The sequence below is a fragment of the Schistocerca nitens genome, chromosome 8, assembly GCF_023898315.1.
Source record: "Schistocerca nitens isolate TAMUIC-IGC-003100 chromosome 8, iqSchNite1.1, whole genome shotgun sequence".
In the NCBI taxonomy this organism is placed as follows: domain Eukaryota; kingdom Metazoa; phylum Arthropoda; class Insecta; order Orthoptera; family Acrididae; genus Schistocerca; species Schistocerca nitens.
This window is the reverse complement of record NC_064621.1, coordinates 52448959-52472890: the sequence shown is the minus strand read 5'-3', so window position 1 is coordinate 52472890 and position 23932 is coordinate 52448959. Positions and strand designations below refer to the sequence as shown.

The following is a 23932-nucleotide window of genomic DNA, read 5'->3' as shown; positions in this document are numbered from 1 at the left end:
AGTATACATGCAGGATTCATTTCATGTGATAAAGTTGGCAGTGAAAGTGACCAGATTTGCCCCAAATTCTGTAATACTTCAAACAGAAGGATTAACTGGTAAAGCTAATGTGTCATAGATGGTGGCAACTATTAGATTGCCCCCAGGGGGCTCGCCACTCTTTGGCGGGCTTGTGCTTGGCTACCATGGGGCCCAGCCTTTGCATCATTTTTTCCCTCCCTTGCTGCAAGTCTATCCTCGAGTGATTGCCTGAGCTGCAACCATCTCAAATTGCCAATTGGTCCTTCTATGAGGTGTTCGGGAGGTGTGACCTGAGGTGTGAACAATCACCTAAGGTGGGTGCATCCCCTTGTGAAGGGTGTCCCCAGTTGGAAGGAGCGTGCCATCGGAGACACTGGCAGCCATGGGGATTTTCTCGCAGTGAGTCAATCATCTTCACAATCAACGTCTACAAAAAGTAAATGTAATGAGGCTAATGATTCAAAGACCCTTCCCGCTGCACTGTGGTTCCTTGTGATGTTAAGTACTGAAGATGGTCAGTCCTTTGCTACAATAAATCTTGTTAATTTTTCAGAAAGATGTTAGTGCAGTTGATGGCCCTGTGAAATCCTGATCTCATTTATGGAATGTGGAACTTTGCTTTTCAAGACTACTTCTGATTCTCAAGCATAATATCTGCTTGCCACCTCGCTTCTCCATGGTTACCCTGTTCGTGTCGGAGCCATAGAACTTTGAATTCTTCACATGGTGTTATTTATACTAGGCTGCTCGACAGTCTAATTGAGGCTGAAATCCAATTTTACCTCTCTGATCAGGGTACAATTGCCATCCATTGTGTAATGGAAAAGGTAGATTTCTCATTAGGGCCCACATGCACTCGTTTTCTCACCTTTGATAGACTGTTGCTTCCATCCAAGATAAAAGCAGGCTATGAAATTATCACAGTCCAGCCGTACATTCCAAACCCTATGCGCTGCTGCCAGTGTCATCATTTCAAACACATTAGAATGTCTTTTCGACACCCAGTCAAATGTGTAACCTGTGGTAGGGATCTCCTTCTCCCCACTGTATCAACTGCAATGGTGGCCATGCTGCTGCCTCTCGGTATTGTCCTGTGTATCTTGATGACCGGACTGTCCAGAAGATCTGGCTCCTTATCCATCGCTCGCAAGTTATTGGCTAGTTGCAAATGCTGTGTTATCCCGTCTGGCACCTATAGTTCTGTTCTTGTTAGTCCTCGCTCCATGAAGGACACAGCCACACAGCCATGCGACACCCTGTTCAGCTCTGCGGTTTTGGAAGTGCCCAGTGTAAAGGTAGCATATTCATCCCCCCCCCCCTTCCCCCCCGTCCAGCTGTGCACCAAGATATCAAACTGTCCCTGCAAGGGGCAAAGCCACCAGCTACACAACCGGTAGGCTGGAAAGGACAGTAGTAGTTGTCCCATGAAGACTTCCTTCATCTCTCCAGCCAAACAACACCTGAGTCTTCCTCTAAACGGAAAGGCTCGAAGAAGTCCACCAAAGGCAAATGGTCTTCTCCTTCGCTAACTCGAAGATCCTCTTCCCCAGTGTCGCCACGTGATACCTTTGTCTGGCTGGCCTGCGTGTCACCGGTGCGCGCCACCAACTGTTTCCCGCTTTGGACTCCACAGGCCGACCGCACAAGCAAGCCGATGCTTCTGTGGACCCCATGGAGCAGGATCCTCATGCTTCTGTGCCCTGTAGTAGAGACTCTTCACAGGCTGTCACTCGTCAGCTGCCAAGATGACACCCCTACATCTCTTTGTCATGACTCTCCTCCAATGGAACGTTCATGGCCTTCGGTCCCACAAAGAAAATTTATGGCTGCTTTTAGCATTCCAGTGTCCCCTTACACTCTGCCTTCAGGAAAATCTGCTTATTGGGGAGTTACCGACCCCTTTTAGCTACTTGGTGATTTTAATATGCACCCCCCCACCCCTCTTTGGGGTTCTCCCAGGACCTGTCAGAGACCCCCTTTGGGTCCAGGGGTTAGAATAGGCCCGATGTATTACTGCCTGTCTTAAGAGGCGACTAAAAGGAGTCACACGTTTCGGCCTTTGTGATGGTCCCCTGTCGGGTTTGACCTCCATCTTTCTAAATTTTCCTGAACAGCGAGCCAACTGGGGAAGGGTGCATTACATGGTGCATCGTGTCCATCGTGCGTTGAGATCTTTAGCCCACTTTCTCGTTGTTGCATTGCAGTCCCACTCATTCTCCATCTCTTGGGCGAGGATACCTTCCTGGCTGCGTTTTCCACCATGCAGTATGCAGTGTTGCTTTCTGCACCAACGATGGCCATGGACTTAGCAACTCGTATCCAGCATGGTAGCCAGTCCGCGTTGTGGTGGGGTCGCCATGTACCCTGTAGGTTGTAGCCTGCTGACAACAAAGGTATTGCTCTGCTGATGCCTGTGCCGTTAACTCCCCACGTATGCCATGGAGTAGATGCCCATCTCCCTGGGGCATCGGGACAAAGCAATGGCCATCCTGACAGGTGGCCCTTGCTAAGGCTTGGTGGCACCCATGGGGAGGGCCCCTGGTCGGAGTGGGTGACTTCAGGGCAGATGACACACCATGAAGCATAGTATGTCATCTCTTGCTTGTGGTCCACCACCAGCAGTCTGTAAGTGGGCATCGGGGGAGGGATATATGGCTTCATTTCACAGCGGTAGACCATCACTGTGACCTTCTCGGGCAATGTGTCTCCCTTGAAGGCCAAGATGAAGGCACCGGTGGCAACCTGATTATCCCTCACACCCCAATGGACACATTGGACGAAATGAACACCTCGCCGCTCAAAATTGGTGTGCAGCTCATCGTCAGACTGCAAAAGAAGGTCCCTGTGGAATATAATACCTTGGACCATGTTTAAGCTCTTATGGGGTGTGAGGGTAACAGAAACATCCCCCAACTTGTCACAAGCGAGTAATGCTCTTGACTGCAAAGAGGAAGACTGATCCAGAGCGCATTTTCGACAAGTCCTCCACCTCCCCAAACTTGTCCTCCAAATGCTCCACAAAGAACCAATCCCCCCCCCCTCCCCCCACCAGGGGGTCCACAACTCTTTTGTGCATACGTGCATAGCGAGCACGGGACCCCGAGCTAATGTGGCCTTCCTTCCTTTCCGGGCTGCATACCTTCCTTTTCCGCATCTTTCCCTATCCCCCATCGTCGCCCCCCTCCCTCCCCCTCCCCTCACCACTGGCTCTTTCCTTCCCTTTCTCCCCCTCTGGGAGTATGGTTTGTGCCTATGTCCAGAGACAGACGCTCGTAAATGTAACACATTCTTCGCCTTCTCTGCTTGTATGTCTTCATCCTTCCTTTGTCCTTCCTTTATCCTTCTCTTTTCCTTACCTCTTCTCTTTACCCTTTTCTCCACTGCGGCGTTTGAGACCCCTCTTCTTTCCTTTCCCTTTCTTTGTTTTTCAACTTTCTCTTACTTCCTCCCTGTGCGTGTCTGAAGGAAGTGCCGATTGGTCCCTCTGTCCGTTTGTCGGGAGGTGTGACCTGAGGTGTGAACAATCACCTAAGGCGGGAGTGCCCTCAGAAAGGGCCCCCACAAGGGAGGAGCGCGCCGTCGGAGACGCCGGTAATCATGGGGGATTCTTCCGCAATGGTTTCCTCACCTTCCACTATGTTTGCTCACAAGCGCAAGTTCACAGAGTCTCAGCCACAGACAGTTCTTCCATCGTTGCCACAGTTCCTTGTTGTTTCTCGGTCTGACGAAGGTCACGACTTCTCCACGGTCAACCCTTTCATTATTCAGAAAGGTGTCAACGCAATTGCAGGTCCTGTAAAGTCTTGTTCCAGATTACGGAATGGCACCTTGTTGTTAGAAACAGTCAGTGCCCTCCAGGCACAAAAATTGCTGCATACTTCACTGCACCACACTTTCCCTGTCCGGGTTGAAACGCACCGCACTTTAAATTCCTCACGTGGAGTCGTTTATACACGCCCCCTTGATGGATTGTCTGACGAAGAAATTCAGCACTACCTGTCTGACCAGGGCGTAACGGCAGTTCATAGAGTCATGAAAAGGGTTGACACGAACATCATTCCAACCCTTACTGTCTTCTTGACATTTGACAATGTTCAACTCCCATCGAAAATCAAAGCAGGCTATGAGATAATTTTCGTTCGCCCTTACGTCCCTAATCCTACGCGTTGCTATCGGTGTCAGCGGTTCAATCACACCAGCCAGTCCTGTTCCAATCCGGCCAAATGTGTTACGTGTGGCAAGGATGCCCATGAGGGTGCTTGTCCACCTCCATCCCCTCGATGCATCAACTGTATGGGTGACCACGCTGCTTCCTCTCGAGATCGCCCCGTTTTTAAAGACGAAAAGCTCATCCAGGAAATCAGAGTAAAGGAAAAGGTGTCGACCCTTGCTGCTAGAAAATTATTCGCCAGTCGACAGCCCACCGTGCCTCAGACAGGAAAATACAACACTGTCATTGCTTCTCCTCGGCCAACAAAGGAGGCAGCCACGCAGACTTGCGACCTCAACTTTAGTGCCACGGTCGTCAGATCGGCCAGTGCAAAGACCGCCTGTTCAACCTCACCACTTTCGCCTGCCCACCCTATGGCTCACCCTTCATCGGGTTGTGCTCAATCTCGAGCCCAAAAGTCAGACACCACCAAGACTTTGAAAAAAGAGCATACTCGTGAAGATTTTTTATGTATGTATTTCCAAGAAGGCTACAAAGAAACCCAGTTCATCTCCTCCTCCGCCAAGGCGTGTCCCATCTACAGCACCACCTGGCGGAAATCGCCTTCGGCCGTCTTCTGTGTCGCCGAGGCGCACTGCTGGCGGCCGATCAACCGGCCGATCGCTGGTGGCAGGAGCTGCTCCTGAACAACCTATGGATCAGGATCTTCTGCCTTCGGCTGAATGCCATTCCATGCTGTCAGTTGCAAGCTCTGAGCAGTCGTTGAGTTGACGGCAACCTTGGTCACATTCCTCCATTTTCTGTTCACCCTATGTCCATTATCCACTGGAATATCCACGGCATTTGAGCCAGTCGGGATGAATTGTCGATCCTCTTACGATCCTACTCGCCAGTCATCTTCTGTCTTCAGGAAACAAAGCTGCGTCCCCATGACTGCTTTGTTCTCCCCCATTTTCAGTCCGTCCGATTTGACCTCCTCTCTGTTGAAGGCACTCCGGCCCATGGAGGACTCATGATTCTTCTCCATGATACTCTCCATTATCACCCAATCCCCTTAAACACTTCCTTCCACGCTGTCGCTGTCCGTTTTACCCTTTCTGCATATACCTTTTCTCTTTGTACTGTATACATTCCATTGTCCACACCAATGGCACGAGCTGATCTCCTTCATCTTCTTGGTCAGCTTCCACCCCCCTATTTGCTGGTTGGGGATGTCAATGCCCACCACCCGCTTTGGGGATCTCCACATCCTTGTCCACGTGGCTCACTATTGCTAGACGTCTTCCACCAAGCAGATTTAGTTTGCCTCAACACTGGGGTCCCTACATTTTTGTCTGCCTCCACGACCAATTTCTCTCATTTGGACCTTTCGGTTGGTACTGCTCCACTAGCTCGGCGCTTCGAATGGTTCGCCCTTGATGATACACACTCGAGTGACCACTTTCCATGTGTCCTTAGACTGCAGCCTCAACTGCCATATATGCGCCCGCGGTGCTGGAAGTTTTCCCAAGCCGATTGGACACTTTTTTCGTCTCTAGCGACATTCGATGACCGTCACTTTCCCAACGTCGACGATGAGGTCACACATATTACTGACGTTATTCTTACAGCTGTGGAACGTTCAATACCACGCACCTCCGATATGCCCCGACGCCACCCAGTTCCTTGGTGGAACGAGGCGTGCCGTGACGCAATACGTGAGCGGCGACGTGCTCTTTGCGTTTTCCGCCACCATCCTACTTTGGCCAACTGTATCTCCTATAAGCAGTTCCGAACGCGATGCCGTCGCGTCATCCGAATAGCAAGAAGGCAAGCTGGAAATTCTTTATTAGCTCATGTAACACCTTCACTCTCTCCTCAGAAGTTCGGAGTCGGCTTCGACGGTTCTCAGTTGCGCCTAGTTTCTCCCCGGTCTTTGGGCTCACTGTCACGCATGATACATTAGTGGACTCATTGGGTCAACATTTTGCTGAGATTTCGAGCTCTTCAAATTACCCACCAGCATTTCTCCCGAAGAAACGTGCAGCGGAAGTGCGACCTCTTGCTTTCTCCTCTCAAAATCGCGAAAGCTATAATACTGTTTTCTCCATGCGGAACTCCAACATGCACTCTCTTCTTCTCGCTCCTCCACCCCAGGACCGGATGGTATCCACGTCCAAATGTTGCTGCATTTATCGACACATAGTCTGAGTTACCTCCTTCGCCTTTATAATCGAATTTGGACCGACAGTACTTTTCCCAGATGATGGCGGGAAGCTATCGTCGTCCCTGTTCCGAAACCTGGAAAGGACAAACATCTCCCCTCTAGCTATCACCCATTTCTCTCACGAGTAGTGTATGTAAGGTTTTGGAGCGTATGGTGAATTGCCGTTTAGCTTGGTGGCTGGAGTCCCGCAGTCTTTTAACACCTGCCCAATGCGGATTCCGAAAGCTTCGTTCTGCAGTTGACCATCTTGTTACTCTCTCATGAACAATTTTCTCCGGAAACGCCAAACAGTAGCAATATTTTTTGATCTGGAGAGAGCATACGATACCTGTTGGAGGATAGGCATCCTCCGCGCACTGTTCTCTTGGGGCTTTCGAGGTCAGCTGCCCCTTTTTCTTCGCGAATTTATGGCAGAGCGCACATTTAGAATGCGGGTGAACGCTACTCTCTCCCGTACTTTCTCCCAAGAAAACGGGGTACCCCAGGGCTCCGTGCTGAGTGTTGTACTGTTTGCCATTGCCATAAATCCAATTATGGATTGTCTCCTTCCTGATGTCTCGGGCTCCCTCTTTGTGGACAATTTTGCGATCTACTACAGCTCTCAACGGACCAGCCTTCTTGAACGACGTCTTCAAGGATGTCTCGATCGCCTCCACTCTTGGAGCATCGAAACCGGCTTCCGTTTTTCTCCCAGAAAGACCGTTTGTGTTAATTTTTGGCAACGTAAGGAGTTTCTTCCACCCTCCTTACATCTAGGACCTGTCAACCTTCCGTTTTCGGACGTCGCTAAATTCTTGGGTCTTACGTTTGACAGGAAACTGTGCTGGTCCTCCCACGTTTCCTATCTTTCGGCTCGCTGTCTGCGATCCCTCAACACCCTCCGTGTCCTGAATGGTACCTCCTGGGAAGTGGACTGAGTGGTCCTTCTCCGCCTCTATTGCGCCTTAGTGCACTCGAAATTGGACTATGGAAGCATAGTCTACTCCTCTGCTCGGCCGTCTATTCTTCGGCGTCTCGACTCTGTCCACCACTGTGGATTACGTTTAGTGTCTGGAGCTTTTTACACCAGCCCTGTGGAAAGCCTTTATGCTGAGACTGCTGAACCTCCGCTGTCCAATCGGCGAGCAGTCCTTCTGAGTCGTTATGCTAGTCATCTGTCTTCCATGCCTGCTAATCCAGCCCATGACATTTTTTTCGACGCGTCCTTTGATGTAGGGTATGCAGGCCGCCCCTCCTCCCTACTACCACCGGGAGTCCGCTTCCGTCAACTGCTGCATTCTCTTTCCTTCCGCTTTCCTAAAACCTTCTTGACAACTTGGGGTACAGCACCGCCTTGGCTCCATCCCCGGATCTGCCTGCTCCGTGACCTTTGTCAGTTTCCCAAGGATGGTACCCCTTCACTTGTTTATCGTCGGGCATTTTCTGCTCTATGTGCACAAATGAAGGAAGCCACATTTATTTACACTGATGGCTCAAAAACATCGTTTGGTGTAGGGAGTGCCTATATTGTTGGCGACACCCCAAATCAATTTCGGCTTCCCGACCAGTGTTCGGTTTATACTGCGGAGCTTTACGCTGTTCTCCGGGCTGTCCACTACATCCGCCGCCATCGGCGGATACGGTATGTTATCTGTTCAGATTCTCTCAGCTCTCTCCTCAGTCTCCAAGCTGTCTACCCTGTCCACCCTCTGGTCCACCGGATTCAGGACTGTCTGCGCTTGCTACACCTGGGGGGCATCTCTGTGGCATTCCTCTGGCTCCTGGGACACGTTGGTATCTGTGGAAATGAGGCAGCCGATATAGCAGCCAAGGCTGCAGTCTCTCTTCTTCGGCCAGCTATTCAATCGATTCCCTTCGCCGATCTACGGAGCGTTTTATGTCGTCGTGTTGTTCTTTTATGGCACGCACATTGGCCGACACTTCCCCATAATAAATTGTGGGACGTGAAAGCTCTTCCTTGTGCTTGGACCTCTTCCTCCCAAACGCGTCGTCGGGAGGAGGTAATTTTAACTAGACTCTGGATAGGGCACTGCCTTTTTAGCCATCGACATCTTTTAAGCGACGGTCCTCCCCCACTCTGTCCCCTCTGCTCTCAGCTGTGGACGGTAAGACACCTTTTAATTAAGTGCCCCTATTTTACTCCGTTACACGCCCGTCTACAGCTGTCGCCTGATACATCGTCCATTTTAGCATATGACACGCGCTCGGTCAATCGCGTTCTCGAGTTTATTAGTGCCAGTGAGATGACGTCAGTCATTTGAAGCTCTTTTTGGGGACAACCAACCCCTTTTCTGTAGTGCATTTTTAAGCTTTCCTTCTGCTTTTAGTTTCTCCAATTTTTTGGACTGACTGTGGTGTCGGGTGTGCACACATGTTTTTCAGTATCAGCTTCTGACACACTGCTCAGTATTCACAGCAGAGCTCTTCGGCCTGTATCAGGCCACAGAATACATCTGGCAACACAGGCTTTTCAATTGTGTCCTCTGCTCAGACTCTTTCAGCAGCCTTCAAAGTCTCTTTTTGCTGTACACCGCCCATCTGTTAGGGCAATTGGTCCAGGAAAACTGTTACATGCTCACGCCTGATGGAACCACTGTGATGTTTATGTGGGTTCCTGGTCATGTTGATCTGCAAGGAAACGAGGCTGCTGACGCTGCTGCCATGCCGGCAGTTCTTGCCTCTCAGCCCTCTAGTTCCTGTATTCCCTCCAATGATCCCTGTGTTGCCGTCTGTCAGGTGGTGGTGTCACTTTGGCATTGTCGTTGGTCCTCCCTTCATGGGGAATAAGCTTCAGATTATTAAGCCCCTTCCAGTGGCTTGGACAACCTCCTCTCAGCCCTCCTGCCGTGAAGAGGTAATTTTAACTAGGTTGCTTACTGAGCACTGCCTTTTTAGCCACTGCCATTTGTTGAGTGGCACTCCCCCATCACTCTGTTCACATTGCACCCAGGTTTTAACTGTCCACCATTTCCTGACAGAATGCCCATTTTTTAACCATTTACGTTCCCGCTTGGGTTTGCCGTCTGATTTATTAGCCGTTTTAGCCAACGACGTGCGGGCTGTGATTGCGTTTTACTTTTTATCTATCATAGCAATATGGCAAAGGCCATTTAATTTTTAGTTCTGGACCTCTGTTTTTCTATGGTGTATTTTATAGACCTTTCACCACATCCCTGTAGTCATTTTTTAACTTTTGTGTGTCTTCATGTTCTATAATTTTGACATGGGTGCGGACAACCCTAGTTGGTTTTGCACCCAAAAACAAAACAAAACATCAGTTTCCCATGGCTAAGGACACTATGAATATGTGTACGTACAGACTCTGCTGAGTTAAAAATAATACTGTGTGGTTTATGAAAGATGCAAATTTGATCTGTTCATCAACCACAGTACGAGTAGTGATGTGATAGTATGTTAATTCGACCTTTTTCTTCTTTTCATATTAGGATCATGGCTGTTGTATTGGCCATGTGCTTGGAGTATAGCTATGGCAGCCTCTCCTGGTTCCTGGCCTGATCCACTCCTGCTGGGACTGTTTGGCATTGGTGCCATTTTGATGCGTGGTGCAGGCTGTACTGTTAATGACATGTGGGATCGTGATATAGATTCAAAAGTAAGTGTATTTTGTTTTGTATTAATATTTTTTGGTAAAATGTGAGCTCTTTAACTTTTTCATAAAGTATATTGTTCAATTGGTTTCATTTGGAACAAATTTAATTACTTAAGGATTGTTTCCGAATTGTTCTTGAAAGCATATCTGCCAGGGTATTTGTAGTTTTGGAGAAGGCAAGCATGAAAACATAAGTAACATTTCAAAACAAAATATGAACACTGTGGTGTTATTATTATTATCATTATTATCATCTTCTCATGTCTGTAGCTGGAGGAAACAGTTGTCTTGACACAACACCTCAGCCATCTTCAGGCTGAGTGCTGTTTACTAAATCTTGCCATAACTGATCTAGTGAACAGCGCTCTCACCTGAAGAAGGTGGCCGTATTGACACCTGAAATATTTTAGTAAGATAAAAGTATACCTGAGAATAATATGGTGGATTAATATGCTGGGAAAGTTCAGACAGTCACATCAGTGCTGTATGATCTTATAGTAACTCTAAAGTGAGAATTTTCTGACTAACACTACTCAATTTGTGATGGTACACCCTGGTACACCGTACCGGAACCTCTGCTCTGACCCCCTCCCACCCCCCTTAAAAAAAATCAGAACAGAACCATAGGTTTTTAGATGTAGTGCAATAAAACTTTATTTTTTATCAGTACAGATGCTGTACTTGCACTTTTAAAATGCACAGAAAGCATTAAAATAATGTTTTAAGAAGTATAAACCTAAAAACACCCCTCCCCACTCCAGAGCGTCACCGTGCTGGAACCTCATTTTTATAAATGAAGCACTGTGAATAAATATAAAGATATAGGAAAATGGTTTTGTTGAGTGTGTAAGAGTCAGACAGCAGATACAATGGAATGGTTATATGTATATGCTATAAATACTGATTGCAGATTCAACTTTAAATAGTAGCTCTTCCTATAACTGACTACATAAGTCGGTTCCAAGTGATAGTAAGGCAACTTATGAAGTACAAAGTTCAGAAGATTCAAGTGCTGTGATGGATCTTGCCTTCAGATCCCTTAGATACATCAACTAAGAGAGTTTGGAAACTTCCGGTCAGATTAAAACTGAGACTCGAGCCCGGGACCTTTGCCTTTTGCAGGCATGTGCACTACCAACTGAGCCACCCAACCACGACTCACGCCCCGTCCTCACAGCTTTACTTCCACCAGTACCTCATCTCCTACCTTCTAAACTTTACAGAAGCTCTCCTGTAAGAGCATACGTACTGAAAATTTTAGTTTGCAGGAAATTGATTTTAAAGAAAAAACTTTTGAACTTTGTTACTTACATGGCCCTTCTTTGGCTTCTAGCAGGTCTTCCAGCTTCTTTTTCACCTTCCTGGATGTTTGTCTTGCTGTTTTGGCCATATTAGATGCAGACCTGTCTGCATCGGCTATCCTCATTTTATCGCAATGTTGCAGCCCAGTGATCATATTATCACCAGGATTAATTCCCAGCTTTTTCGGTACCCAACACTTTCCGGTATTGCCACAGTTAAATGTAATTACAGCATCATGAACTCCTAGTTTCATTGCATGCATGTCTACAAATACAGTTTTAGGAAGGCGGTTCCAGGTTATGCTGTTGAAACTTTCATTTGGGTTCTGTGTCTGCCCATGCAGACATTTCCTTAGAAGGTCAGGATGAGCCAAATCTCTGAAAATAGGTTTAATTGCTGTAATAACAGTAGCAGGAAGAGAATGCTGGTGAGAATAAGATTCTCCAGTTGATGAGCCCAATTGTATTTGCACCACTAATTTTATCCTGATGGACACAATCGGTGGCATGGCTCATCAGTAGAGGACATATGGAAGAATATGGCCCAAACATCTCTCTGCATTGCCTCCATATTTTCTTTATTTCTCCTAATTGCCTACCCATAGTATACCTGCAAGTTTTCTATTTCAGTTTTAGTAAACCGACCCTGTCTGGTCAACAATTTTCCATCTTCTAATTTTTTTCCTCTCATATCAATAGTTATTTTTCTCAGCCTTGTTCCCAAACATTTTTGAACATTGCCTACACGTTCTATTTTGCTAATAATGGCATCTCCATATGGCTTAGAGTTCACCACATTGTTGTATGCCTTACTGTCACCATCACCCAAATATTGGGTGTACTGTATGCCTCTTGTTTCTACGGAGCGATGAAATATTTCTTGTACTCCATGAACTTCCATACTACCACTTGTTCCTCTAAAATTAGCCACACAGTTGTGTTCTTTATGTTCATTGACTTTACAACATTTGCAATATTTAGACATTATCTCCACATCTAACACTTTACCGGTGTCTACACTCATGGCAGTCACTACTCCATTCAGAGTTCAAGTATGTCCTCTTTTCTGCCAACTTCCATCAAGTGTAACTGCAAAATCCGAACATCAATAATTTTCTTCCACTGCTTCCCTAGCAGCCAGTTTCATGCTTTCCTCACTGACCTCACATACAGTCAGTTTTTCAAATTTATTTGGTGGTTGACATAAGTTCATCACTGAACAAAATGTTCTCCCTGCAGCCATAGTCTTGCCAATGGATCGTAAGGCATAAACTGATCTAGTATTGTTTCATAAGAGCCACTTTCATCTGGTTTTGAAGAACTCATAAATGAAATCACAGCTGAGCATTTAGTGCAAATTAAATCCAAAGCATTTGCTAGGCCTTTTCTCCCACTGTCACTCTCACAAATTTTAACACTCTGTGACTCACCACACTGTCTACATTGTACAAATTTAGAAATTACATCTGATAATATTCTCAAATTTATAATAATATTATTGCACCCCTTGTCACTTACAGTAAATTTGTTGTAACTCTCTTGAAATGGTGAGAGCTTCATTTATGATGTACTTGTTGAAGAATTACTATTAGAAACATCGTTGCCAGGCGACATAACCTCTTGTACAGAAAGCTTTCTAAACTTGTTTCCTCCAAATTGTTGTTACTTGAAAATGCCTTTACGTTTCATCATCTTCAATAAACACTACAAAACACACGTAGACAAGCACTGTAAACATAAGTATAACAACTACTCGCAATCACACTTCAACAAAACTAACCGCGTGTTTGAAAGCGTGTTGTTTACAAACAGCAGAAACAAAAGAATACCGACCTTTGCATTCCAAGGATAGCCAACACACTCGGGAGTAAAAAAATTCGTAACGTGCAATGTAGGGGATATAAAGATCTAAAATATATGCAGAAAAATGGGTGACAGAAAAGTGGGTGTGGCACATAAACACACGTGGTAGGAAAATGCTCTTTAAATGCTCGAAAAAAATTTTTTTTCAGCAAAATCCTTTTCAGAGTATGTAAATAAACCATAATCTATCGAAATATGATTAAAACTGAAAATCAGGTTTTTTTCGACCTGAACTACTCTGTCGTCCCCTTATCCAACCTGGTACAGATTGCAAACACTCAAGCAGTGCTTAAGAATAGGTTGCAATAGTGTCCTGTATGCGGTCTCCTTTACAGATGATCCACAATTTCCTAGAATTCTCCCAATAAAATGAAGTTGACCATTCGCCTTTTTTACCACAATCCTCATATGCTCATTCTGTTTAATATTGCTTTGCAACATTAGGCCTAAATATTTAAACGATATGACTGTCAGGCAGGACATGTAATGAATGTGACATTTGAAACTTCAGTTTTCGTTTTACTATCATCCACTACCACACCAGACTGGTCAAAAAGTTACTGGATCAAAGCCTTAGACCCACTTGAAGACTTTTAGTAGGACCAGAATTTTCTCAGGTTCTCAGCCAGATCTTTTGCTAAGGTATGACACTGGTAGTTCTTGTATGCTTCATGCATAGATCTTTCCACAGATGCACGAATCTGTGCTAACCTTTACTTGTCATCATTTGCACCTTCTCTTTTGAACCATGAGTGCAGCAGCCTCTGCTTCCTCTTGCCCGTCGGTTCGAGTGGTATGTCCTTTCTGACACCTATTCGAGCGACCACTTCCCCTGTGTCGTTCGTCTCCTGCACCACACCCCATCCCCACGTCCATCGAGCTGGAACATACCGAAAGCTGACTGGGGACTTTACTCCTCCCTGGCGACCTTTCCGGACCACGATTTTCTCAGTTGTGACAGTCAGGTCGAATACCTCACGGCTGTTATCATCAATGCTGCCGAACGTTCCATTCCTCGTACTACCTCTTCTTCACGTCGCATTTCCGTCCCCTGGTGGAACGAGGCTTGTAGAGACGCTATCGACGACGTGCTTTACGCACCTTTCGCCGCCATCCTACGTTGGCGAATTGTATTGGATACAAACGACTCTGAGCGCAATGCCGTAGAGTCATCAAAGACAGCAGAAAAGCTTGTTGGGCCTCTTTCACCAGCTCCTTTAACAGTTTTACTCCCGCTTCTGTCGTATGGGGTGGCCTGCGCCGGCTGTCAGGCATTAAGGCCCACTCCTCGGTACCTGGCCTGACCTCAGGTAATGAGGTCCTCGTTGATCCTGTGGCTGTGTCCAACGCCTTTGGCCGGTTTTTCGCGGAGGTTTCCAGCTCTGCTCATTACCACCCTGCCTTCCTTCCCAGGAAAGAGGCAGAAGAGGCTCGGCGACCTTCCTTCCACTCGCTGAATCTGGAAACTTATAATGCCCCCTTTACTATGCGGGAACTCGAACGTGCGCTTGCACTGTCCCGGTCCTCTGCTCCGGGGCCAGATGCCATTCACGTTCAGATGCCGGCACACCTTTCTCCGGCAGGCAAAAGCTTCCTTCTTCGTACCTACAATCACGTCTGGACCGAAGGTCAGGTCCCCATGCGTTGGCGTGACGCCGTCGTTGTTCCTATACCCAAACCCGGGAAGGATAGACACCTTCCTTCTAGTTACCGCCCCATTTCTCTTACAAGCTGTGTCTGTAAGGTGATGGAGCGCATGGTTAATGCTCGGTTAGTTTGGATTCTGGAATCTCGACGGCTACTTGCCAATGTCCAATGCGGTTTTCGTCGCCGCCGCTCCGCTGTTGACCACCTTGTGACCTTGTCGACATTCATCTTGAACAACTTTTTGCGAAGGCGCCAAACGGTAGCCGTGTTCTTCGATTTGGAGAAGGCTTATGATACCTGTTGGAGAGGAGGTATCCTCCGCACTATGCACAGGTGGGGCCTACGCGGTCGCCTGCCCCTTTTTATTGATTCCTTTTTAACGGATCGACAGTTTAGGGTACGTGTGGGTTCCGTATTGTCCGACGTCTTCCTCCAGGAGAACGGAGTGCCTCAGGGCTCTGTCTTGAGCGTAGCCCTTTTTGCCATCGCGATCAATCCAATTATGGATTGCATTCCACCTGATGTCTCCGGCTCTCTCTTTGTCGATGACTTCGCGATCTACTGCAGTACCCAGAGAACATGCCTCCTGGAGCGCTGCCTTCAGCGTTGTCTAGACAGCCTATACTCATGGAGCGTGGCAAATGGCTTCCGGTTCTCTGAAGAGAAGACGGTTTGTATCAACTTTTGGCGATATAAAGCGTTCCTTCCGCCATCCTTACATCTCGGTCCCGTTGTTCTCCCGTTCGTGGAAACAACTAAGTTTCTAGGGATCACGTTGGACAGGAAACTGTGTTGGTCTCCGCATGTCTCTTATTTGGCAGCCCGTTGTACACGTTCCCTTAATGTCCTCAGAGTTCTTAGTGGTTCATCTTGGGGAGCGGATCGCACTGTCCTGCTTCGCTTGTATCGGTCCATAGTCCGATTGAAGCTGGATTATGGGAGCTTCGTCTGCTCGGCCATCCCTCTTACACCGTCTCAACTCCATCCACCATCGGGGGTTACGTCTTGCGACCGGAGCCTTCTACACTCGTCCCGTCGAGAGTCTTTATGCTGAAGCTGCCGAATTACCATTGACCTACTGGCGCGACGTACTGCTGTGTCGGTATGCCTGCCGGCTGTTGTCTATGCCCGACCACCCCTCTTACGAGTCCTTCTTCGCCGATTCTCTCGACCGTCAGTACGGGTTGTACGTGTCTGCCCTGCTGCCCCCCGGAGTCCGCTTCCGTCGCCTGCTTCGACAATTGGATTTTGCCCTCCCTACCACCTTCAGAGAGGGTGAGAGCCCGACACCACCTTGGCTCCAGGCTCCGGTTCATATTTATCTCGACCTCAGCTCACTCCCGAAGGAGGGTACTCCAGCTGCAGTGTATTGCTCACGGTTTGTCGAACTTCGTGCTCGACTTGCCGGTCACACCTTTATTTACACCGCTGGCTCCAAAATTGACGATGGTGTCAGCTGTGCCTTTGTCGTCGGGGCCGCCACCTTTAAATACCAGCTCCTCGACCAATGTTCCAGCTTTACGGCCGAGCTTTTTGCTCTCCATCAGGCCGTTCAGTATGCCCGCCGCCACCGCCATTCATCGTATGTACTCTGCTCTGACTCACTCAGTGCTCTTCAGAGCCTTGGAGCTCCCTATCCGGTCCATCCCTTGGCTCAACGGATACAGCAGTCCCTCCATTCTTTCGCTGATAATGGTTCTCCTGTCAGCTTTCTGTGGGTTCCCGGACATGTAGGAGTGCCTGGGAATGAGGCTGCGGATGCTGCAGCCAAGGCTGCAGTCCTCCTGCCTCGGCCAGCCTCCCATTGTGTCCCGTCATCTGACGTTCGTGGGGATGTTTGTAAGAGGCTTGTGTCGTTGTGGTGGGATGCTTGGTCATCCCTCCAAGGAAACAAGCTCCGGGCAGTAAAACCGCTCCCAACTGCTTGGACAACCTCCTCCCGACCATCTCGGCTAGAGGAGATCCTTCTGACCAGGTTGCGGATTGGGCATTGCCGGTTTAGCCACCGCTATCTGCTCTCCGGTGACCAGCCCTGCAGTACCCTTGTGGTCAGGCATTAACAGTGCGCCATATTTTATTGTCGTGTCCCTGCTTTAGTCAATCTCGTGTTGTCGTGTCCCTGCCATCTACTTTACCGGATATTTTAGCTGATGACGCTCGAGCAGCTGTTCGTGTTCTGCGTTTTATAACTTTGACTGGCTTGTCCAAAGACATCTAACCTTTTTACTTATTTTACCTACATCTTTGTTAGGTCTTTCTGGTGTCCCCCCCCCTCCCCTTGACTTTTACTAGATTCCCTGTGCTCTAACAACAGTGACTGGACGCTAATGACCTCAGTAGTTGAGCGCCCTTAAACCCCACAAAAAAAAAAAAAGCCTCTGCTTTCTCATTGTTTTCTGAATCTCCTTATTAAACCATAGTGGATCTTTCCTGTCCTTAATCCACTTACTAGGCACATAACTCTCGACACAAAAGTTTCCAATCTGCTTAAATTGTGCCCTTAATTTCTGTATGTCCGAACTAAGTAATGTCAGTTCACTATCTAAGTGAGATGCTAACAACTGATGATCTGCTCTTTCTAGCAGAAACAATCTCCTACCCTTCGTAACTGCTTTATTAACTTTTGTAACTATAGTTGCTGCAATGACATCATGACTGCTAATCCCTGTTTGTATATGAGTTGTTGATAAGGTCTGGCTTGTTTGTTCCAAATTACTTTGCCCAACTGCCTGTCTGTACTCCCTGTAATGAATCCATATACATCTCAGTCTATACTCAGTAGGTTAGCCACCTCCAACCAGAATAGCATGATATTGGTATTTACATGCTACTGACTGTAGACTTTCTTTGAATGACTCTAGAACTCTCACGACAGAATCGGGTGGCCATAAAAACATCAAGCAATTAACTTGGTTTCAGATACAAACGTATTATGATAGGCTACAGAACAGACAACAGGTGTTAGTACTGCATAGCAGATGCAGTTACACAATGAGACAAAGGATGATACAGTACTAAGTTTAAAATAGCAAAACCTAGAATCATATTAAAGCTAGAATATGATAGGGTATATGGAATAGAGTATGATAATATACACTCCTGGAAATAGAAAAAAGAACACATTGACACCGGTGTGTCAGACCCACCATACTTGCTCCGGACATTGCGAGAGGGCTGTACAAGCAATGATCACACGCACGGCACAGCGGACACACCAGGAACCGCGGTGTTGGCCGTCGAATGGCGCTAGCTGCGCAGCATTTGTGCACCACCGCCGTCAGTGTCAGCCAGTTTGCCGTGGCATACGGAGCTCCATCGCAGTCTTTAACACTGGTAGCATGCTGCGACAGCGTGGACGTGAACCGTATGTGCAGTTGACGGACTTTGAGCGAGGGCGTATAGCGGGCATGCGGGAGGCCGGGTGGATGTACCGCCGAATTGCTCAACACGTGGGGCGTGAGGTCTCCACAGTACATCGATGTTGTCGCCAGTGGTCGGCGGAAGGTGCACGTGCCTGTCGACCTGGGACCGGACCGCAGCGACGCACAGATGCACGCCAAGACCGTAGGATCCTACGCAGTGCCGTAGGGGACCGCACCGCCACTTCCCAACAAATTAGGGACACTGTTGCTCCTGGGGTATCGGCGAGGACCATTCGCAACCGTCTCCATGAAGCTGGGCTACGGTCCCGTACACCGTTAGGCCGTCTTCCGCTCACGCCCCAACATCGTGCAGCCCGCCTCCAGTGGTGTCGCGACAGGCGTGAATGGAGGGACGAATGGAGACGTGTCGTCTTCAGCGATGAGAGTCGCTTCTGCCTTGGTGCCAATGATGGTCGTATGCGTGTTTGGCACCAAGCAGGTGAGCGCCACAATCAGGACTGCATACGACCGAGGCACACAGGGCCAACACCTGGCATCATGGTGTGGGGAGCGATCTCCTACCCTGGCCGTACGCCACTGGTGATCGTCGAGGGGACACTGAATAGTGCACGGTACATCCAAACCGTCATCGAACCCATCGTTCTACCATTCCTAGACCGGCAAGGGAACTTGCTGTTCCAACAGGACAATGCACGTCCGCATGTATCCCGTGCCACCCAACGTGCTCTAGAAGGTGTAAGTCAACTACCCTGGCCAGCAAGATCTCCGGATCTGTCCCCCATTGAGCATGTTTGGGACTGGATGAAGCGTCGTCTCACGCGGTCTGCACGTCCAGCACGAACGCTGGTCCAACTGAGGCGCCAGTTGGAAATGGCATGGCAAGCCGTTCCACAGGACTACATCCAGCATCTCTACGATCGTCTCCATGGGAGAATAGCAGCCTGCATTGCTGCGAAAGGTGGATATACACTGTACTAGTGCCGACATTGTGCATGCTCTGTTGCCTGTGTCTATGTGCCTGTGGTTCTGTCAGTGTGATCATGTGATGTATCTGACCCCAGGAATGTGTCAATAAAGTTTCCCCTTCCTGGGACAATGAATTCACTGTGTTCTTATTTCAATTTCCAGGAGTGTATATAGAGTAATTCCTTAGGCCAGAGCTGCAAAATAATAAGTCATGTTGCCAAAGAGATCTGAATTCATTTGAGAATCCAAACGTATTAAAAAAAAGAAGTGAACTCGCCATGAGGTAGCATTCGAGGTCACATAAAGAGAGCAGTTGCGATGACAGCTTACCATGTAACAAAGTGTGTTGCCTCACTGCAAGAATGAAGTAGTCAGGTTCACCAATTGTGAACAATTGCCCCTATATGCTATCAACATTCGTACCTTCTGCACAAGGTAATGAGCAAGCAAACATTACTCTGACACAATGTGCAGTGTGTCAAGAGTATATTGCGTGGATGTTGGAATCATCCTGCCACAACCCTCGGTACAGAGAGAAACTGGCAAACTGAGTTAGAAGAAAAAGAGGAGGAGGAGGAGGAGGAGGAAGAAGAAGAACTGTTTGAATTTTTGTCATAATTGAACAACTGTCACTATCTTGAGCAAGTAATCAAATCCTCTTAAAAGGATCATTTTCAGATTTAGATACAGGTGTAATGTTTCTCAGTATGTCAGGATTCTGTGTACAGTCTATAAAATTCTCTAAATTTTTAATCAGGGTAAAATTGCATTTAATTTTGGGAACTTCAAAATAAAATTGGTGATGTAATAACAAGTTCACCAGTAAGTCAGTTGTTAAAATATATCTGGAATCTGCAGTGATATGTATTGATTTTTAAATATGTGTAGCATTTCTTTCTTTGTTTATGGTATGTTTTGAATGCACAAATGCATGTCATAGTGCACGAAGAGCCTTGGCAAGGTTTTGATGTTGCAATAGTAACTTCGAAAAACATTGCTGCTTCCCAAGTCACATATTAAATAGCAGCTCTTTATCTCATGTTCCTGGCTTAATATTTACTGGATTACAGAAGTAATTTTCAAAGGAAAATGTGTAACTGCATTAGTCTGTGTATGAATGTTGCTATCTACCATGTGGCTAACAAGAATTTTCAGTCTTTAAACCTAGATAATTTGTAGAAGAAATGGCTAATAAGGTATGTTTCTAATTTTTATTTGAAATGATTTAGATTCTCAATTTCTTGCTGTATATCAGGTGAGAACTTGTTGAAGGCATTTTTATCAGACTACTATAATTCTACTCTGAATGCTGGACAAGGAGGCAGTCCACTTGAAAATAATTTGTCATGTATTTTGATTATACAAATCACATTTGAACTAAAACTTATTTTTCATAACCAGCAACAAATACCTTTAAGGAGTGAGTGCAAGCAACCCAACATTCTTAAGAGACCTCAGAAGGGTGCTGGTTATGTGCTTTATATGATATTGTTCCTGCTTGCATGTACTGAATAGATACTTTCCTTTACCTCAGATGTGCTGCCCTATACTTTCGATGCACTGCTGCAAATAAACTGTAGCGACAATTTTCGGATCTTTACTATTGTGGTCATTGGGTTCTAAATGTATGACTGCTTTGTTTGTTTAAAATATACAGCAACTTTTGATAATGTTAACTTTGTTGACACAGGTACTTTTATAAGAGCATTTATTGCAAAAATGTCCAGGTGACTCGAACGAAAACTCGTCCATTGGTGACTGGCGCTCTGTCTCAGTTTGATGCTCTTGTCTTTCTGGGAGGCCAACTGGCACTGGCTTTGCTCGTGCTTCTGCAGCTCAACACATACAGCATTGTTCTGGGTGCCTCATCTTTGGGTATGCCGAGTTTTATTTTCACGTTATATTTTTATCTTGCTGTGTTTACGTTTCAAATAAACCTAATATTTTTCCTCTTCATTTTCATTTATGTTAATACTGTTGAAAATATTATTTCATTAGTTTTGTCCTTCGCAAGGTGTGAGAAGTCGGCACAGAAAAGAATGAAGTGGCCATAAAACAGTCCTTTATGAACAATTAAGGCTGTCAACAAATTAAAATATGTAAAATTTTCCTTTTTTTTCCCACTACATCAACCTGAAAACTAAAATTTGTTATCATACTTTTTTTTTATTTTTTTACTCGCAATTATTCCTTTATTATTTATGGAATGAGACAAAATTTTAATTGTAATTTTTGTAAATAGACCAGAAAACATCAGCTATGGGATTGCAGTCCATACCAGTATATATATTTGCAAATCTGCACATTTGTTTGCAAAAGTTACCACTAAGAAACAGAAAGTAAGTCCATGTTGGACCATGCAGAATCAGTGTTACAATTCAAGAAGGTAATCTAGACATCAGCATTAATGAAATACCCATAATTTACTTCTTCAGTAGCCATTAGAAAAATTTTTGGCTAAAAGGTGTCAAATACCTGGAAAACAGTGCATTACTCTTTTGATATACTCTTACAGAAATTAGGTGTAATTTGTATCAAGTTCACTCACTTTCAGTTTGGCTGGTTATAGAATTTTGGAACATGTATTATGTTTGAGTATAATAACTTTTCTGGAGACTAGAAATCTACTCTGTAGAAATCGGCATGGGTTTCGAAAAAGACGATCGTGCGGAACCCAGCGCGCCCTATTCGCCCACGAGACTCAGCAGGTCATAGACACGGGTTCCCAGGTAGATGCCGTGTTTCTTGACTTTCGCAAGGTGTTTGATACAGTTCCCCACAGTCGTTTAATGAACAAAGTAAGAGCATATGGACTATCAGACAAATTGTGTGATTGGATTGAAGAGTTCCTAGATAACAGAATGCAGCATGTCATTCTCAATGGAGAGAAGTCTTCCGAAGTAAGAGATTTCAGGTGTGCTGCGGGGGTGTGTCATAGGACCATTGCCATTCACAATATATATAAATGATCTTGTGGATAACATCGGAAGTTTACTGAGGCTTCTTACGGGTGATTCTGTAGTATATCGAGAGGTTGTAGCAATGGAAAATTGTACTGAAATGCAGGTTGATCTGCAACAAATTGATGCATGGTGCAGGGAATGGCAATTGAATCTCAATGTAGACAAGTGTAATGTGTTGCGAATACATAGAAAGAAAGATCCTTTATTATTTAGCTACAATATAGCAGGTCAGCAACTGGAAGCAGTTAATTCCATAAATTATCTGGGAGTAGGCATTAGGAGTGATTTAAAATGGAATGACCATATAAAATTAATCATCGGTAAAGCAGATTCCAGACTACTGAGATTCATTGGAAGAATCCTAAGGAAATGCAGTCCGAAACCAAAGGAAGTAGGTTACAGTACACTTGTTCACCCACTGCTTAAATACTGCTCACAAGTGTGGGATCCGTACCAGATAGGGTTGATAGAAGAGGTAGAGAAGATCCAACGGAGAGCAGCGCGCTTAGTTATAGGATCATTTAGTAATCACAAAAGCGTTATGGAGATGATAGATAAACTCCAGTGTAAGAGAGATGCTCAGTAGCTCAGTACAGGCTTTTGTTGAAGTTTCGAGAACATACCTTCACCGAGGAGTCAAGCAATGAGGATAAAATCAGAGAGATTAGAGCCCACACGGGGGCATACCGACAGTGTTTCTTTCCATCAACAATACGAGACTGGAATAGTAGGGAGCACCGATAGAGGTACTCAAGGTACCCTCCGCCACACACCGTCAGGAGGCTTGCAGAGCGTGGATGTAAATGTAGATGTAGATATTGTTATAAAAGTTTTATTGACAGAAATTTTTTCACACCTTTGTAAATTTAATGGACTGCTGCACTAAAATATGCATGAAAACAGTGCTTACTTACTGTACTCCAACTGTATGAAGCTTCAGAATATGAAATAGAAATTAAAGGTGTACATGCCCCGGGACAACCGGAGAAATCTGAGAAAAACCCAGGAATTTTTTCATATGGGAGAAAACTGGAAAAGCCTGTGAATTTTTTAGAATTCCTGGAATTTTTCATTGTTCTAGTTTTCAGTTAACTTTTTAAAATTTTGGCTGGTAAGAACTGATACTCTAACAAAGAATTTTACTATATCTGCTGCTGCAGAATAATACTGCAGCAATAAAACATAAACAAGAGAAAAAAACCAAAATAAAACTTAAAGTCCAACAGAAATGCACAAAAGAAAGAAAGAAAGGAAAAAAACCACAGAGTGCTCACACAAGCATCTGCCAACAGCAAAATGTGTCATAGGCTTTAAAACGAAGGCTATGCAATTCTTCTTAATATCAAACTGCTTCCAATTAGCGTAACATCACAACTGTTTACGTTAGTGTTGTGGCTTGGCAAGACAGCCAAGCCACTAGGAGGAAGCCAAAAAGCACGCGTTTAAGCTCACGCAGGCTGGTGTGAGGTCTGGAACAGGTAAAGGAATAGAGACTAGCAAAAAAGGTGCGTTGCTTCTGGAATACTTAACTTTAATCCATAATTGGTGAACATCACTCTTCACGGTACATGTTTTATAGCATCAATAGTAATTGGTAATGGCGTCTTGCTAGGTCGTAGCAAATGACGTAGCTGAAGGCTATGCTAACTATCGTCTCGGCAAATGAGAGCGTAATTTGTCAGTGAACCATCGCTAGCAAAGTCGGCTGTACAACTGGGGCGAGTGCTAGGAAGTCTCTCTAGACCTGCCGTGTGGCGTTGCTCGGTCTGCAATCACTGATAGTGGCGATACGCGGGTCCGA

The 23932-nt window shown here is 46.1% G+C and overlaps 1 protein-coding gene across 1 annotated transcript in view; it reads left to right on the top strand.

Annotated features, from left to right (window-relative positions):
* LOC126199069 (4-hydroxybenzoate polyprenyltransferase, mitochondrial) overlaps positions 1 to 23932 on the top strand; it is a 136762-nt gene that overhangs the window by 12190 nt on the left and 100640 nt on the right. Inside the window, exons 2-3 of the mRNA XM_049935782.1 lie at positions 9845 to 10011; positions 20896 to 21043. Of these exons, the coding sequence (XP_049791739.1) occupies positions 9845 to 10011; positions 20896 to 21043 (315 nt within the window). The remainder of the gene's footprint in view (positions 1 to 9844; positions 10012 to 20895; positions 21044 to 23932) is intronic.